Genomic DNA, 19,006 nt, shown 5'->3' on the forward strand with positions numbered 1-19,006 from the left:
CATCCCAAAGTAAACGTTTCCAAGAAACTACCGGGGCACAATTATCCAAGTCATGGCGTTCAAATTTGGAACATGTACATTGTGTACGGACGATGAATGATATGTCCGACAAGCAGGAGGAATATTAAACAATAATATTTCTACAAAAAGCAGTCAGTGTAGCTGGGATACTTCCTCCTGCTCAGTCTGTTGGACACATGGAAAGCTCTGTTTCTGTGTTTGATTTGATTCTGTGCTCTAGGACATTTACAGCAGGTGAAAACAAGAGCAGCTTTATCCTGCTGCTCACGTTTCTGCTGTCTCCGTCTTGGCCCAGGGAGCAGGGAAACGTCTTATTAAAGTTTCCCCTCTCATCCGGCTGACACAGCTCAGGTCAGGCTGTGAGGGGCTCCTTCACCAACGCCTCCATGTGAGACACAGTGTGCACTTTATGTGGCTCTGCTGAGCGTGTGTTGGATGGAAAATTTTGCTGGGTCTGAGCTGTGCTTTCTTTGGCTGTGGTGGCCCTGGGGCCAGAGCTTATTCATCTGTGAACTGACAGCTTCACCTTAGCCCAGGAAGCACAGGAGCTTGATCCCAGCTTGCTAATCTGCTGCAGGACCCTCCATGAGGTGTTCTTGAATGATTTATCACAGAATGTAAAGAGGAAACATCCTTTGTGGGCCTCTGAAGACGTGTCAGACGTATAATCTTGGCTAACATACACCAGAAATGTGTCCATGTGTCCTTCTCCTCATGTTTTTTTCTTTTACCAATATCAAAGACAGAAGTGAGCACTCATCTTTTCTGTTTGTTTTTGTTCAGAAAGCAACTTGTTGGGAAATTACAGGGCAGCAGGTAGTGGCTACACCCGTGATGCCTCCCTCTCTCAGCTCCCGTCACTAATTTGGCAGTCATCTCTTCCTGTAGCACCAGTTTGGCTGCACAACAACTATTCAAAGCTCCCTGATGACTTTACAGTGGATTATTAGCTTCTCTTGCTTCTCTATAAGACTGATAAAGGTTTTAAGCCTGCATTACAGACTCTATGGCTTCTACGATCCTTCAAACCAAAACTTCTCAACTCCCCTTAAAAAGTCAAGAGGATAAAAACTCTAAAAATGTCTTCAACCTTTTTTAGTCAAGTCATGTTTTATTGCTATTGTAACAATCTTCTTTATTTGGATCCATCAGTAGTTGAGGTTCATGGTTACTTGAAATCATCAAGCTATGTTTTCTGAATTTGCTGCTTCTTCAAGTACATGAAGTAAAAAGCTCAAGTACGTAAATGTCAGAACAAAATACAGCCAGGATTACAAAAAATAATAAATGAATCATGACTTTTGGATACACAGACACATTTTTCATGCTAGAAAGGTGATGTTTTTTTTTTTTTTTTTTTTTGTCTTAGAAATACATTTGAAAAGTATGAAACCACAACAGCAAATAACTTAACACACCAGAAAAAAAAAAAAAAAAAGGCATTCTCCCACCAGTATTTACCTCTACTGGTCGCTTAAAGGGATAGTTCGGATTTTTTGACATGAACCTGTATGGCATCCTCATCTGTAGTTACGTGCATCAGCGCTGTCTTACCCCTGTCAGCGTCCTGTGACCCGAGATCTGGTGCGGTTTTGGTCCAGACGAAAGTAGTCCGGCAACATGGCTGGGGTCACGAAAATAAAGTGTTTTTCCTCTCAAAACAATTGGTGTTCAAAAGAGTTATAAATTTGCATCACAAAACTGCAAACCGGAAAAAAGTCAGACTCCGTTATCGATTGGCACTACTTTCTGGTGCGTATCACTGCGCCACGCGGTGCATCCAGCTGCCCGGCGCGCATTGTCACCGTCATTACAACTTAAAAAAGTTAACGATAACATGTCTGACTACGACGCTGATGAAGATGACATTACATTTAGAACAGAGCCAAAGGGATATCTTTATGAACCTGAATATACTGATGCTGAAATTCATCAGATGGAGTTAGAACGGGTGGAGAGAGACAATCACAGTCACGTCGCGCCTGGAGCCACAGCTGGAGCCATGAAAGAGAGGGTGACAGACAGATGCTGGTGCACTTGTCCACCTCTTTCGGCATGACTTCATACTTCTGACAATCAACCAACATATGTCTGTCAAGCTCTCTTTCACGGCTCCAGCTGTGGCTCCAGGAGCGACGTGACAGTGATCGTCTCTCTCCACCCGTTCTAACTCCATCTGACGAAATTCAGCATCAGTATATTCGGGTTCATAAAGATATCCCCTTGGCTCTGTGCTAAATGTAATGTCATCTTCATCAGCGTTGTAGTCAGATATGTTATCATTAACTTTTTTAAGTTGTAATGACGGTGACAACGCGCGCCGGGCAGCTGGATGCACCGCGCGGCGCAGTGCTACGCACCAGAAAGTAGTGCCAATCGATAACGGAGTCTGACTTTTTTCTGGTTTGCAGTTTTATGATACAAATTTATTACTCTTTTGAACACAAATTGTTTTGAGAGGAAAAACACTTTATTTTCGTGACCCCAGCCATGTCGCCGGACTTCTTTCGTCTGGACCAAAACCGCACCAGATCACGGGTCACAGGATGCTGACAGGGGTAAGACAGCGCTGATGCACATAACTACAGATGAGGATGCCATACAGGTTCATGTCAAAAAATCCGAACTATACCTTTAATGTTGTTGTGTTAAGTTATTTGCTGTTGCGCCTTGCACATGGCCAAAGTAGGTAAGTCTGGGATTGTATTCAGGGTCTTGTGGTTAAATGACACCATGTGTTCACGACAGTAGTTTTTGATCTGTGTAATGAGTCTAACTCTAATGACTGAGGCCTTCACTAACAACCCTTGCAGAAAAGGGATGAAACCTGGAGAGACACTGTGACCATGTGGGACAAAGTGTCTTGAAAAAAGAACAAATAATTTAACATCTGAGGTTGAGTTAAGTGTAGTAAAAACAGTCAAACAGCAACTACTTAACTAAAGAAAACCCTCGTACGCACAGGGGAGAACATGTAAACTCCACACAAAAAGGCCCACCAGCCAGGCTGGGAATCCAACCGGGGACATTCTTGCTGTGAGGCTGCAGCGCTAACCGTTGCGCCACTGTGCAACCCCCAAATTAGCATGCTAACTGAAATTAACAATTTAGTTCATGTACAATAAGAAGCTAACTGAGGCTAACAATGCTACCTTGCCTTATAGTATATGATGTCAACAAGCAGAAGCTAAACTCTCTGAGCTCTCTGTGAGTTGATCTGACGTGACAATATAATCAGACTGCCTCTGGCACTGTCAGAGAGGGTTTCAACAAGACGACATGAGCAAGATTTGGCCTTGAGAAAGACTTTTTCCAAAAAACTTGGCTTAAAAAAACAGGGGTCTTATAATCAGGGCTGTTTTACATTTAGGCTAATGCTGTATTTAATACTGTAATGTTCAGGGAGAAGATTACAACAGGCTTCAAATAAGATAATCTTGTCTGTTAGCTGCTTTACTATTGGATAAGTTTTCACTTCATCCTACATTACTGACATACATTTCATGCCAACTTTTTAAAGTAATGCACTAAAAAAAGGAAAAAGCACAAGAAGACTGTTTCACTGAAGAATATAAACTGAGTCTCCTGTCTGGAGGTTGTCCTCATCAACACAGTGTTAATGTCTTGTTTAAATAATGAGCTAGAAGACCACAACATGGAGTAACAATATTACAGGAGTAATTTTAGCCTCCTATCTTTCTGTGTTACTGCCCAGGCTGCTGTGAGTGATGGAACAGACTGATAATGTTTTGTCTGACAGCTTAGCTCCTTGTTATCAGTTTGTTTGACTCTCACTGAAGAGGAAGTCTGTGAAAAATGAACGTCACTCGTGTTCAAATCATTGTTGTGACACGCTGGAAACTAGAACAGACCGGCTCAGCTGCGGCTTCACAGTAAAACAAGCCACACATTGTACTGTTTGTGAGTCTGTGGGTGTCACAATGAGTCCCCTGATTGTGTCACTCTTAGACATCTTTGTGGTGTTAACGCAGACTGTCACAGGCAGTTGGAGTCAAGGTCTCTTCAGGTCAAACCTCCACCTTGGCCCTGTGGTAATGAGAAACACTCCGCCGCCACTATTTCTACCTTCAGACTCTGGTATGTTAGTGTTTCCCCCTCAGGCAGACTGAAGCCAGGAACAAGACAACCTGTGTCCGCTAGCAGCCAACACTCTGTTAAAGTTGTGCAATTCAAAAGCACTGATGGGTATCTAGGCTTTAAAGTAATATAAATGTCGATCTTATAAAGACAAAAAGTGTAATAAAAAAGGAGGCCCAGAGCCAGCCGGTCCTCCAGATAAACAAAATGTCCCTCTGTCTTTCATGAGGACTGCTGAACACGCAGTCAGAGAAAACACAGGCAGTGTTTCATCTTACACATGTCAAGTGTTTGTGTTGGATTTCATAAAACTTTGGTATTTCCTGGTATTTTTTTAACATTGAGCTTTGGCATTCTGCAGAAATACTTGTTATACGTTACACAACAGGCTTCAGCTTTTTTTGTAAACCAGAGGGAGTTTACTTGGGGTCCATGCCTGTCAAAATGAAGGCTGTCATCAACTCAATGATGTACCAGTGCAGGTAAGAGCATAGTAATTAGATTCATGCAAAGGTTTTCATTACTCGCGCTCACAGGCCGTGTGTTTCTGCTCAGCATTCTTAAACACTTCAGCACCACTGCTGGGATTTTCCAATGGCGGCTGGAGCGTCTGCTGTGACATGGGAGTTCTCGTGTGGGGAAATGTTCATGTCTCCTCCAACATCTGGTTTCACAGCGGCTTCGGATGCCTCGGCCGAGCCGGTCGCGGTTGTTTACGGACATTCTGAGGCTTTTGAGGGATTTGGAGCGGTTCACCACATCGGCACGCTCAATGACAGGAGTGAAATCGAACATAGACACAGATAATTATTTGCATGTGAAGTTATATCGCTCACAGCAGCACACTGGATTCTGGATGTATAAGAAGCGGCCTGCGCTCAGTACCAATTCATCAAATACAGCAGCTCGGTCGGCAGCCAAACGCTTTAAAACACAAATCTCAACATTCCCGTTTTGTTTTACCGTGCAGTTTAAATCTGTCTGTGTAGCATACTGAGCAAAAAGTGAGTTTAGGTTAAAGATAAAAGTTGAAAGATGGGTCAAGAAGGCAGTATTTTATCCAAGAGACCACAAGTTGATTCCCATGTCAAAACGCAAAGTCAGTGATTTCCTGAAGAGAGTTGGATATTTCAAACATTTACATTCATAGCTCCAGTCACAAAACATAATGGATCAGGTATCATTTTAGTTTTGCAGATTGAGATTTGGTTTAATAATCTCACTAATTCTGAATTCTCTTATTCAGATTTTTGGAGTGATAATCAATATTTTTTTTATCATTTTTTATACTACCTGGGAATATCTCAAGATGGTTTATTTTCTTATGCCCTTAAATCTGAAAAACCTGAGGCTAACTTTAGCAAAACCAACAGGTTATTCTGCCCTTAAGCTTGGACAACTATCTTGTATTTATGGCTATCTGATAAATGTGTTGTCTGGATACCTCTGCACTACCAGTTTTTAATGTGACAGGCTACATGGTCCATTTTAAAATAACAGTGATAAGACATCTTGGAAGACTTTCAAAATGAAGCAGAAATGATAAGACTAACATGAGCGACTGTTTGCCTTCAGCTACAACACATGATAAATAACACCAAATCAGGCAACAAAGGATTCAGTGTAGGCTTCTAAAGATCGGTCATAATTCGAACTGAAACAATGACCAAACATTATGCTAGACTTGATGACACTATGGCTGGATTAAACGATGGATGGAACTACAGCTGCCCTAAATGAAGCCAGATCTTTTAGAGCTCCCTCTGCTGACTGGTTGCAGTATAACCTTTGGATCTCCGTCCTCTATCTTGACAGATGGAACATGGCTTCAAACTAAAAATTAAAATACCACGCTAGATGATTTTTTTCCTGAACATGCTTTCTTTCATGACATATAGCTATTATCATGCTGATTTTAAAGCGTTTTCAGATACGCTTAGGGGCCGTTTACACAACAACAGTTTAAGGGTAAAACGCAAAATTTTGTTGTGTTTTAGCCTTGTGTTTACACAGAAACGGCGTTTCAGCCGACCTAAAATGTAAACTTTTGAAAACGGCCTTCAGAGTGGGATTTTTCTGAAACGCTGCAGACACCGTTGCCGTGTTAACAGTAAGTCAGTGTTCCCAGTGGAAATGCTGTCGTCACACTCCGCTTCGTGCGAGCGCATACAACAGTCCAACAGTACCCATGTTATGATCGTCATGAACTACCGTGTTATGCTTGTGCTGCTGAATCTGCTGACTGTCTTTAAATGTGCATCTGTTGCTCCACTTTTTAACTTAGTATTCACCAAAACACCAGATGAGCGGCTCAACTCTCCTTCAGGGGAGATCTCCCAAAAGCAGCTTCTGGACAAGACAGTTATAGTGCCGACTATAGGACTAGCATACTTACTACAGCATTTCCAGTCCCTCTGTGTTTCCGTGTAAATGCAGATTTTTTTCTCCGTGTTTTGGCATTTTCAGATGAAATGTTGTTGTGTAAACGGGCCTTTAGCTTGAGTTGATATTAAAGTCAAAACCTACCTAGGAGACTGAATTAGTGTGTATGAGCAATATGGCTAACATGCAAACAGAAGACCACTCTTATTTGTTATAATTTGAAAATACATATACCTTTTTTAATAGAAATATTAGGACCCACTGATGAAACTAGGAAAGCTTTTTTTTTTTTAAAAAAAGAAAACATTCAAAATCAAGAGAAATGAGATCATATGTGTAAATGGAGCATTCATAACACTGTATCTACCATCGGAGCCATTAGAGTAACCTGTACTTTAGTTACAATGTAGTCTGTCTCAGATTAAAGAAAAAAAAAAAACATGTGAAGTCTCTGAGGTGATCTCCAGGGATTTCAGATGGGTGTCAGCTCTTGTAGTGGGCAAACCTTTGATCTGTTCAGTCAAACACTCACACACTCTCCTGTCAATCTCCTGGAAGCAGCTGCTTTGAGGATTACAGCAATGTTTCTTTTTGAGCATTTTTAAATCATCAGTCTTTAGACATAATTCACTGTGATACAATATTTCTTTGCTGCTAGCTGTTGATAACCATGATCCTAAAATCTACATTATGATGAATGACTTGTTCCACTTTTGAGCCCCTTTGCTCCAAACAATCACTTTTCCTCTCTGTCTCCATCTGCCTGGCACTGTAGTTGGGAGGGGGTGTTTTCCTTGACAGATAAGTGGCGTTGTCCACTGTTTGAAACAAATATTGACATTTAAAGGCTAAACTATGAGATCATCTCACCTTTTTAAATGCTCATCAAGGAGAAAGAGTAACCCATCAAAACAGGTCGACACAGTTTCACTCTCTGTCATAGGAATCAAACTCCTGGCCAAACACTCTCGCCTGACCTCATCTGTAGTTCACATCAGTGAGCAAACACACAGCGGTCAGAGGTGTCACCACGGCTTCAGCATGTAGACCAGTGACCACCGTTGTCTGAGCTGCTGTATTTTGAGTACTGTGTCGTTAAGTACAGAGCTTATCATGTTTTCTCTGAGCCTCTGTGACAAAGTGGCACGTGGATGTTTGGATGGAGTCTGCTCTAAGCCCCAAGTCTTGTTATGACCTACCCCTTCATGTGTCTGCACTTAAGGGCCCATGGGGACTGGAGATCAGGGGATCAGGGCGAGGAGCTGCTGCTGAGGGGTGGCTGAGTTCAAGAGGCTGCATATGTTGGTATTCACCACTCTCCTGCTCTTTCAGGCTGAAACACTGCTGGGTAAACACATCGTTATTGTGCCTCGACAGAGGCAGAGGGCCAATCTACCGTTCAGCCCTGAACAAAGTTTGCCTGCAGCTTGTGAGCGCATGTTTTATAGCCTCATGTCTCTGTATTGATGAGTGAAGCCCTCTCTCTGCATTTGAAAACAGCTGATTTATGTCTGGTCCTGGACACTTGTGCTCTGTTGCTGGAATGCAGGGAATTTCAAAGACCCCTCCTCTGCCTGTCCTGTCCACACGCAAACAAATGGAGCAGGCGCCTGGTTGGGCAGATGAAGGCCCACCGGTGCTCCCACTGCAGGGCAGGAAGGCAGAATGCGAGGAATGTCTGAGGCGAGAAAATAAATCTATTCTACCCTTCTTTCTGTCAATCTGTAGCTCTTTCTTCTCTCACTTGTTTGTCCTTCCCCCTTGTTATGCTCCCACCTCTCCTAATGTAGGCCTCTCTTATTCTGGAAGTGACTCCTAGTTTTTACACATGCACAAACGAGTCTGCAAGAAATTAGCCAGAACGGGACAGAAATGAATTTATTTGTGCTGCAGCTTTTAAAAACACAAATATGCATAGTGATCTCCTGTTGAAATGGTTACGTGGCAGATGAGTTATGTGACAAACAAAATAAAGCTCTATTAAACACACTGATAGTCACAAACTGTTCAAGACCGTGTAAAAAAAACAAACAAAAAAAAAACAAGAAGAAAGGACCTCAAACATGTGGTGAATATACTTTGGAAGTCAACATCAGAACACAGATCTATCATTTCTACAGTCAAAGGCACGATGGCTGTGTTGAAGCTGTAACTCAAGAGTTCATGCATCTTAAACATGCGGAGGGAGGAGAAGATTGAACACTCTTTGGAAGATTGAACACTGCACAGAGAGATAGAATACTTAAATGTGTGGACAATAAAAAACATAAGCAGCTCTGTCTATCATAGCTTCATCTCAATGATATATCCAGACACCATTTTGATTGCTTCTCGAGTCTCTCCTCTCTCATGGCTATACTTTAAAAATTCCCTTTCTCCTGTCGGGGCCTCGGTGCAGCTCAAGGCCTGCTCTTTGCTGCGGGTTTATCCATTATGTTGAGGACTTCATCCAGGATGGACGGGCCCAGATCGAGTTCAAGGGAAAGGAATGACCCCGTGATCTGGGCGAGGGATTCCTGTGATGTGCTCTTCTCCTTGGAAAACTCAAATTCATAATCACAGATGCGGCCCTCCTCCACCCCACTGTCCCTGTCCACCCACTCTCCATTGTACTTGGAGAGCCCCTGCTTGAATCCGTCAGTAATGTCATCGTTAAAGTGTTCATAACCGTTGCAGTTTCCATCATCGCTGTAGATTTTGCTCTGGGAATCTTTGCCATTGAAGCTGTCGAAGCTGTCGCTGCTTGTGTTGCTGTTCAGACTCCCGTTAGCTTTGAAGGAGCTGTTGCTGTGACCGTCAATGTAGTAGGATGACGGTTTGTCAAACTTGGTGTCACTCTTGTTTATTTTGTTAGCTTTGGACACGGCCTTCAAAGAGGACTTACGCCTGCTCTCCAGCAGGTCGAGGAGGACGTCGGGCTTTGACTGAATATCTGGAGAGGGAGAGGAAGGCTCGCTGGAAAAGACGTCCATGGACCGCAGCAGGGCCTCCATCTGTAGGATCTCTACCTCCTCAGTGCTGTCAGGTTTTATGGGCGCTGTCGGCCTGATGATGTCCTCCATCGGCTCTGGGGGCATTGAGAACACATTGGAAGAGATCATGGGAAGGGTAAGAGCCTGGCAGCCACCAATAGTTGGAAGGGAGATAGCGTTCTTGAGGACCGGAGATGGAGTTTCAACAAAGGAAGCATCTCCAGTGCTGTTCGCTCTCATGAACTCACTTTGGACGCCATACTGAGGGTGGATGTCTCCTTTGCCAGGTAATAATTCGTACTTCCCTTGAAGAAAGGACATGTCTCCAAAGGTATCTCTCTCCCCGCCCTTCCCGATGTGAATGGTGTGGCGGAAATCCCCCAAAGGTGGACTGATCATGTCCGGGGACAAGAGATCTCTGAGGCGGCATTTCTTCCCCCTCTTGCTGTTGTTTGGTTTCAGGTATATGGGAGCTTTTGCTGGCATGGCTGCAACCGGAGAAGAAGATCTCAGATGAGGATGATAAAAAGTCGGATGCTGTAAAAGTTCTGGACGTTACAGTTCCCCTGGGGAGAAGCTCCAGTTACATTCTCAGCTGGTCTTTCAGGACTCCAAAAATAATGTCAGCGCTCTCGGCATTGATCAAGAAATGGGACTCCAAGCAGTCCTGGCTTCTGTCCTGAAATTAGAGACAAATAGAGAACATGTCAGCATGTTTTTTAAAGACAAACCCAGCACTTGCAATTATCCTTAACTACTACTGATACAAAACTCCCATCATGCTTTCCAGAAAAAAGAAATCTGGTCACCAAATCAAGCCCCACCAAAAATGAAAAAAGACAGAAACCTCTGCATCCTGCAAGAAAAAAATATTCACATCTTGCATCTGGTGAGAGCAGAAGCCAGGCCAGAGGAGGATGCAGCAGCTAGGGTCGAAGGATTTTGCTGCTCTATTCACATTTCCACACATGAGCCTCCTTTGGCCTCTGAAACTGTGGATGCTAATGTGGAACAGCTGGAGCGCAGATTGGGAGCAGAGATGCAAAGCAGGACTGTAGTTGGATCAGAGCAGAGAAGCCTGTTTTAGGAACGAGCTACCGCTCAGACACGCACAAGAGATAGACAGAAAGAGGGGAGGAAAGGGGGTCGGGGGGAGGATTAAGTTGAGGGATTACCAAGGGAGAGGATCCTAAGAAAGATGGTGGTGCAGATTGGGAATTGATTTGGCTTTGATGGAGAGAGGGTTAACCAAGTTCAATAAGGGCTGAGGTACCTGTGCAGTGCTATTAAGGTGAGACTGGATCTGATAAAAGGAGCCTGATTGGATGAGATTCCTCCATTACAAGCTCAACTGAAAAAGTCATGTCGTCAGTAAGTTAAATGAAGCATTAACTCAGTTTAAAGTGGAGAGAATGGTTTCAGAAGAGGTAGAAACCAAAGAGAAACGAAAAACCACACAGCGGAGGAAGGGAGTGACAGTGTGTGTGTGTGTGTGTGTGTGTGTGTGTGTGTGTGTGTGTGTGTGTGTGTGTGTGTGTGTGTGTGTGTGTGTGTGTGCGTGCGTGTGATGAGTGGGTGGGAGAGAGCACCAGTGAAGAGAGAGCTTGCCCATTTATAGACATATTTACATATGAGAGGTCTGTCAGCGGTGACCGTCTGAAAGAGCACCGCTGCACACCGAGCGCCTGGGCGGTCAAGTCCACCCTCCCACCTCCAAAAGAAAAGGTTTCACTGAGAAAACATCCACATTCCTGCTGCAACCGACCCCATACAGACACACGGCATCTGCCTTATCAGGGACACTTTAAGTAGGCTATGTTTATTCAGCAGGAGCATTAGTGAGGAGACACAGAGACACGCTTGCTGCAGGCTGGAAAACGGTCGGTGACATCCATTTTCAACATGGATTCTTGAGTTTCCAGCCTGTTTGATTAAAGACACAGCAGTCCTCTTCTTACTGTGAGGTTTTATGTTGGAGCATTAGACCTATTTTCAAGATTTGGCCTTGATGAGCCTCATCACGACGCATAAATATTACTTAGTGATTGCAGCTGAGGAACTTAGTGACTTAAATTTCAACTAATAGTAAAAACCTGTTTAGGTAGAGTCTACAAGATTTTCCTTGAAAATAGTCAACTTTTACAGGAATGATTCTGCTCAATCTGTCTTTGTCTGTGTCTGCCCCGCATCCCCTCCTCAGCCTGTATGTTGATGTTTTTATGTTGTGTCGGGACGTTTCTGGATAGAGAGTAAGCGTGGTTACCTTGGCGAATTACAGTGTCCCCAGTGTGCAAGTGACTTTGTGCGTTGATTTCAGTGGGTAGAAGAAGTTACATGAAGCAGCTATGATAGTGGACATAGCATGGAGCAAGAAAAATATAGTGAAACAAAACACCAACAGATAAAGCTTTTTCCCAAATTAGGGTGAGGCTTGGCTTGACTTTCACCCTTTTTTTGGGCACTTGGAGAGCAGCAAGGGACGAAGAGTCACGTGAGTTGGTGTGTGTATATGTATAAATAACTTAGTGATTAGCTTGTGCTAAGAGTCAAGTGTGTGGTTCTTGAGTCTTTCCTACCTGGAAATGCGATGCTACAGGTGGTTGCTGGACTACTGAGTGATAGAGAGCAGTTAGAATGTTGTGTTTACTAACAAGTAACAGAAATTCTTGCAGACTCTACCTTTGATCAGCAACGAGAAGAATAAAAACCATTAAGTAGACAAGAAATTTGTATTTAAAGTTTTAGACTTTTTAAATTTATATTTCAGTAGGGTTGGGTCCCAATCTGGTTTCACAAACAGGATTTTTGAAAAATTCTGTGTCAGAGCACCAAGTCTAATAATATCTGGTTAGAATCGTTACACCTCATAACACTTCATTTGTGCCATTATCACATAAGGTTGACCGAACAAATCAAGATTTAACATATTATTTTAACAGAACAAATGCAGAAAATAAAGCTTGAAAACTTGCAAATAAAAATAGCTTCACATGCAAGATGTTATTTTTTTTACTGCTGTTGTTGACTGAATTGAAACATGTGACTGGAGTGTTAATTCTAAACCACTTTGGCAATAAGCCTTTGATTCTTCTACTTATTTGTAGTAAATTCTTCCCCTTTTATTGCTTTCCCTCCTGTTTTGGAGAGCTGAAGTTCTACTGTAAAGTAACAACAAGGTGAAATTTAAGAGCTGCCATTACAACACTAATAAAGCTGTCACCCTACAAGCACTATGCAGCTATATATAGCCGTGACAAACACTGAGGGATGTAGAGCATGTGTGAGTGTGTTGAATGGCATCGCCTGTCTCTCTCAGGGTCCTTGTGTATTTGAGTTGTTGATGTGGGTGTGAGTGTAAGCCTGAGGTGAGAGATAGCAGTTTTTGAATGCAGGCCATGTGTGCGAAGAGGAGCGTGTTTGTTTGCTAATAGAGAGGAAGAGAACGCAGAGGAGAGGAGGGAAGAGAGGTTTGCTGCAGTGTTTGATGAGGTGGTGGAGAGGGGGGAGAAAATCCTTCACTTGTTTAGCTAGAGCTGTTTTCTTCCTCCCACTTATGTTTTAGTGTCTGTGTTTCTCTGCCGCTCCTCGGTCTCGTCTGACCTTGACAGCGATGCTGACTGCAGAGGGAGATCAGGCTTGGATGGAGAGTGAAGGAATTGCACCAACAAGCCAAAAGCTGCTTCCTGTGGGCTCACAGAGCGTGTTTTCATGTCTGTACTAACATTTCTGATTCTGTTCTCAAGAATTCAAGGTCACTGCTGCACCTCTGGCTGAAACATTCCCATTAAGGGATTCATATTTATTATTTATCTGCCTCAATAAACCTGGACAGTGAAGTCTGGATGAAAAATATCATTTCTCACTCCATCACCATCAACTACTGCAGCTTTGCCATCATCCTTCACTTCGAGTTGTTTTTTTTGACGCCTTAATTCACCCTGAAGTGAGCCGAGTTTGTGTGAGTCGATGAAAGTCTGTCAGTCTCCTCAATGGAAGTTGTGTTTTACATGTTGTTAAAGTAATATAAGTATGTTTGTTGTGTTATATACAGTGATTTAGGAATACAAGACACATGGATATGGCACATGGCATAATCCTGCTTAATCATCTCCTATGGGCCTCTACATGTGTGTCATTGTCTGTGTCTGCCTCAAATCCCCTCCTCAGCCTGTATGTTGATGTTGATCCAGGATGTTTCTGGACATTTCTGAACGTAAAGTAAGCATGGCTACCTCAACCAATCACAGTGCGCCTAGTGCTTCAGTGACTTTCCGTGTTGAGTAGTGAGTGGAAGAAGCTATTCAGAGCAGCTACGATAGTGGATGTTGCACTTAGCAAGTAAAACACAACCAATGTGAAAAAAATGCCAAACAGATAATGCTTTTTCCTAAATGGAGATGAAGCTTGGCTCGACTGTCACTCCTTTTCAGGCACTAGGAGCGCTGAACGGAATGAAGAGCGACGCAATTAGCTTTCAGCTAACCAGGTATTTGACAAATACCCATGATGAACTTGTGCTAACAATGTTACGGGTGGTTGCTGGGCTACTGAATGTGTTCACTTAGTTACAGTTGGCACGTTCTGCTGCTGATACTGATCCAAGTAGAAGGACCCAAATTTGAAAGATGTGTTTACTAACAAGTAACGTAAATTTTCGTAGACCCTACCTCTAAGCTAACCTGGTTACCTTCCTGTTGTGGAAGTTAAGTCATCACAGCCTATTGAACCACAAAGCCCTAAAAGTGCCGACATGCTTGCACAGTCTTACCAAAGCCTGTCTTACATATGTTCCCACAACATTTTCAAAAACAACTTAAGGTCCCGACCCTTCGGACCCTGAGAGTTTGAAGAGGTTGCCATGCACACATGAACCTAAGATGTGTCAGATTTTAGGTTTCAGTGTTAATGATCCAATAAAGTGCAGAGGAGGACCTTTCCTCAGTGTTGTACACTTCTGTACATCATCCATAGGCTATAATAAATGGAGGTAGTCACAGTGACATCACCAATCTGTTTCTGAGACAGAGTAAAGAAGCCTTTTGTTGCTGTGGGCCATATTGGAAATGGTGAATTAGTCAAGAGGTGGACTTTGAGGCTCCATACTAAGAGCAACAGGGCACCAGACCTACACCTAAGCTTGCCTCTTGATATCAGTACATCAATACATCACCTAACAAGGACATCTTAAGACGGAAATGACAGCTGGAACAATCCAAACGTGGAAACCAGTTAAAGAGGATGACGCAGCAAATCTCCCCTCATCTGGAACCACATCAATGCTCTGCTGACTCACTCCCCATCAACTTCCTGCCCTGGCTTATCCGAACATCACTCTGACTTCCTCTACTGGTTGGCAGGAAAATGTCCAGATTAATTTTGCAGCCACATGTGGCTCATTTATGTTAATATGGGACATTTTTGTAGTTTGTGCATTTGTGAAAGGGGCACTAGATTTTCATGAATCTCTGGAGCCAGAGTGTTAGCTGCAGTACAGGGAAAATTAAGGATCTATATTAAGACCTGCATGGCTCTGTTCAGGTGCAGCACTGTCTGAAACTCTTCTGATTAGACAGTCGTTATTGATCACTGGTCTGCTGTGAAAAAAAATCAAGTTTTTCTGTCTGTGTGGAACCTCTATTCTCCTGTGGCATGAAAAAACACGCAGCCTGTGCATTACAGTGATGGAGGAGGTCAATAGTATGGACTGACAATAGAGGAATCCAGTTCTTGGAGCTCACACAGGAGGACATCTGCTGTGCATCCCACCCAAGGTCAACACTTGTGGCCCGTGAGAAGTCGGATGGTTGGTGAAAGCCTGGAGGTCTGACCTTCACGTCAGCCGCCCTGCTGGTGGCTCAGCTCGGCTTAAATAGTAAACATGACAGGAATTCCAGAGAACAACAAGGCAGGATCAAACCGAGTGTCCTCGTATTTCTCTTTTAGGGGTAATCAGATTTAATTCAGGGACAGCTTTGGTGAATTAGTATCAAACTCTGCAGTGAATATCAAGAGCCAAAGCAATGTGAGTTAATCTTTACTTGGCACAAAAGGAAATTAATCAATTATAGCGGGCTCATGGCCCACTGACCCAATCCATCATCTGAGTCCCCGCAGGCTGTGAATAGTTGAGCAGGTGTATTCAGGGACATATCAAAGCCAAGGCCAGATTTACACCCCTTCTTTTGGATTCACTCCAAAAGGCTTCAGCTAAGGCACGTGCTGATGCCCGGGCACTGCTGGCACCACCTCTGCAGAACGTGATCGCTGATTTTATTAACACCTCGGGTAAGGAGAGGGGTCTGATGGCATCTGCATTTCTACATGCCAGAATGAGAGCTGTGTAAAACCAGTGTGTCATTGGGTCAGCGACAGCTATTTGTCTGAGCATGAAGTGAACTGGAGCCTCTCCAGCCTCATATATCCATTTGTGCTCAAAGAGTTGGGGTGCAGACTTGAAGAAGGGGTGATGAAAGCTTAAGTCGGGTGTGGCAGAATTAGATATGAAGTATGACAGTTTTTTTTCTAGACAGAAGGTCATTTGATACCTCTGTAGAAGCTTTGATATGGTTTATAGATCATAAACACTCTGTTAGAAAACTGTCATTTCATCCTACACCCACTTCCTTCCACTTGTCCAGCTCTCTGTAAGCCTCCTCCATTGTTGTCAAGCTACAAAAGTCATCACTAAGTTGTTTTACTTTTTAAAATGACAAATCATGAATCAGGATCTTCTCCTTTTGGGAGACTCAGAGAACTGCGAATGATTCAAGCAACTTTTGCCCCTTCTGCCCATGGACTCCTGAATCATTTTAACTTGATATTTGCTTTGAAATATGAAGGAACTACATCAAACAAACATATCTCTTCCTTTAATGTTCAAAGCCGGCTCTTTTTCTTTCTTTCTTTTTTTTTTTTTTTTTAGTTTAATTGGTGTAAATCCAGATCTAGATTTGCATCACCATACACTTCCTCTTGAAGACTGAATAACACAGACAAAGGTATGACTACACAGAGAACAATTTTGACATCAAGGTTTTCTATGCACGACAGATGTAATGTGAGAATGACAAATCAAAACCACATAGCTGTGGCGAGGAGGCGTCCTGTGAATGTGATGATCGCAGTCACATGGATGAAAGCCAACAAGTCAAAACTGCTGATAGTGTCGAGGCTGATTCAATGCAGCGGGTACCTAGTTTCTTCACAGGGATACTTTAGCTGTAAATAAATCTTTATATTCACTCCACTGAAGAAGTTGAACCAGCACCTCTGAGTCTTTTTTTACCCTCTACTTGAGTGAAGAGTGTGTGTGTGTGTGTGTGTATGTGTGTGCTTCAGCCACCTCTGGGGGGCAGATAAATGTGGGGTTGGTATCTGCTAATTAACCAAACAGCTCGTGATTTGTCTGGGTATTTCTGGACACTTAAAAGTCACGTGTGATAGAAGTGGGTCAGTGTATTCTTAGGGGCTGGGTAACTCTACTGTAGCCTAAATATACGCTACAGTTTGATGATGCTTCAGCTCGCTGGGGATGAAGGGCATCCAGATTAAGCAGCTGCTCATAGTATGACCTGTATATGACTTCTTTAAAATAGAACTCGTGCATCACCTAAATATTCCTCGGCTGTGCTGACATCTCACATCAGTACTACTGAAAAACAGCACGCTGCACTCCTGCATCAAACTTGTATTCCTCCCCATGTGTCTTCAAAGCAACTTTTCAGAATTAGCATCTGACCCTGGCCTTGACTCCTGTCACGCCTTCACATAGCAGAAAGACCCTCTCTTTTGGGGCTGTTATAAAAAGCACATACCACAGAGGGTAATGGTAGCCTTACAGAACAGACTGAGCTGTTTGTTACATAAAAAAAACCTCAATTATAGGCAAAGGCTTCTCCTTCAGGGGCCCGGTGGCCAATGGCAGGGTGGAGTATTTGTTCTGTCTTTCTTTCTAGCTCCCCTCGTGCCACCCACAAGCATGGCCGGCACTTGCCAGAGTTATCCTTGGCACCCATGAGCAGGAAGCTGAATCAAAGCGTATGAAACATGAAGGGAATGTCAACATATACAGGCATGAAAAAAGACAATGTCCTGTCCTCTCAGTTTACCGGTAAAAACATCCCCTCAGGAGATAAAAGCCAGCAGTTTTGAGGAAGGCGCTAAAAATGTCTCGTATGGAAAGCAGGGAGGATATCATGTTGCTCTGAACAGTTCATGTGTGAGTTGTCTGCTGGCTCCTGCTAAAGCAGAACTTACCACGCACATCTTACTGTTACAAAGCAATTCTGTTCTGCTGCAGTTCTCACAAAAAACAACAAACACAAGCAACAAATAAAGAACACCCTAGCTCTCACTCACCTCAGATATTCCACAGCGAGGATCCAGAGCCTTCACAGGTATGACTGCTGCGTCCCTGATCCCTGCAGCCTCAGGTTTGTGTGTAAGAGAGTGTGTGTTCAGTGGCTGCTGAGCTGCTCCTGTGGCATGTTGACACTGCCCTGCCTCTTGTCTCTCTGCCTTGGGGCTGTGCTCTTGTCGACTGGGACGTCTGCCGGACAGCTGTTTTGGAATTGCACTCCGGCTCCTTTTCCCCTCTGAAGCAAGTCTCCTCCTACACCTCCCCTCTTTGCCCCCCCCTTCCTCTTCCCTCCCTCCCTCTGTGCGTTCTTTCTCTCGCTGTCTTCTCTCTCTAGCAGCAGCAGCAGCAGCAGCACCTGTGCATGTCTGTCCTCTCTCTTACCCAGACTTAGCTTGGATTTTTTCTGATGATCCTTCTTGCTTCCTGTTTCTTGTTGGAGCTGCAGTGATGAGTGGTCACAAGCTTAAAAAAAAGCCAAGCAGCGCGTGGAGAGCAGCACATTCCTCATGTGATATGTGGCCATCCTCTCTCTATAACTGTCCTTTATGACATGTAAACTAACCAGTATATATCTGTGTGTGAGCCTGCCTGTCTGTCTCAGCCTGTCTGACTCTGTGTCTGCCCAAATCTGATAAGAGCTGTTCTGAAAACGCAGCCAGCAGCCGGCAACAAGCAGCCGGCAGCCACTTGACTGGACTCTTCCTGTCTCTCTTTTTAAGCCTCTCCTCTCTCCTTCCTTATCTGTCTATCACATGTGCAGAGAAATACTCTCACATTATGTTTACCCTCTTCTCTTCTATTCGATTCTGTTATTTTGTGCTTGGTCATCTGTTTTTCCCAGCAGCAGCAGCAGCTAGCTGACGTGACAGCGTGTGTGAGGATGGACTGATTGCTGCAGAATACTGCAGCACTGCAGCACGTGCAGGGGACGATCAGGAAAATGGATAGCACATGAGAATGCAGCAGAAAAAGCTCTTTACTTCATTCAGTGCAGAGATTTACATGTCAGTGTGTGTTAAGATTGTATTCTCATGCCCTCAAAGTCAAGGACACAACACATCTTCCTGTAAACCCCCTTCCCCCTTTTTGGTTTCTGTTCCTTAATATAGAAAAAACCCATCACCTTGGTAACCAGCCAGCTCAGAGGTGATGTCGCATTAAGCTTATTTTCCCC

At 43.6% G+C, this 19,006-nt stretch overlaps 1 protein-coding gene across 1 annotated transcript; it reads right to left on the bottom strand.

The window, feature by feature from the left end:
• Nucleotides 1–8,367: 8,367 nt before the first annotated feature.
• cdc42ep3 (CDC42 effector protein (Rho GTPase binding) 3) lies at nucleotides 8,368–18,647 on the bottom strand. The gene is made up of 2 exons (XM_074675812.1): nucleotides 17,832–18,647; nucleotides 8,368–10,152 (listed from the first exon to the last, which is right to left on the bottom strand). The coding sequence occupies exon 2, from the start codon at nucleotides 9,957–9,959 to the stop codon at nucleotides 8,901–8,903; it is 1,059 nt and encodes a 352-aa protein (XP_074531913.1). The 5' UTR covers nucleotides 9,960–10,152; nucleotides 17,832–18,647; the 3' UTR covers nucleotides 8,368–8,900.
• Nucleotides 18,648–19,006: the final 359 nt, after the last annotated feature.

The sequence above is a fragment of the Halichoeres trimaculatus genome, unplaced genomic scaffold (assembly GCF_033239565.1).
Source record: "Halichoeres trimaculatus isolate MK-OKI-2021-1 unplaced genomic scaffold, fHalTri1.1 fHalTri1_scaffold_8, whole genome shotgun sequence".
Classification (NCBI taxonomy): Eukaryota; Metazoa; Chordata; class Actinopteri; order Labriformes; family Labridae; genus Halichoeres; species Halichoeres trimaculatus.

Coding starts and splice junctions, on each gene's coding strand:
- cdc42ep3 (XM_074675812.1), bottom strand. CDS start 9,959: ATGCCAGCAAAAGCTCCCATATACCTGAAACCAAACAACAGCAAGAGG.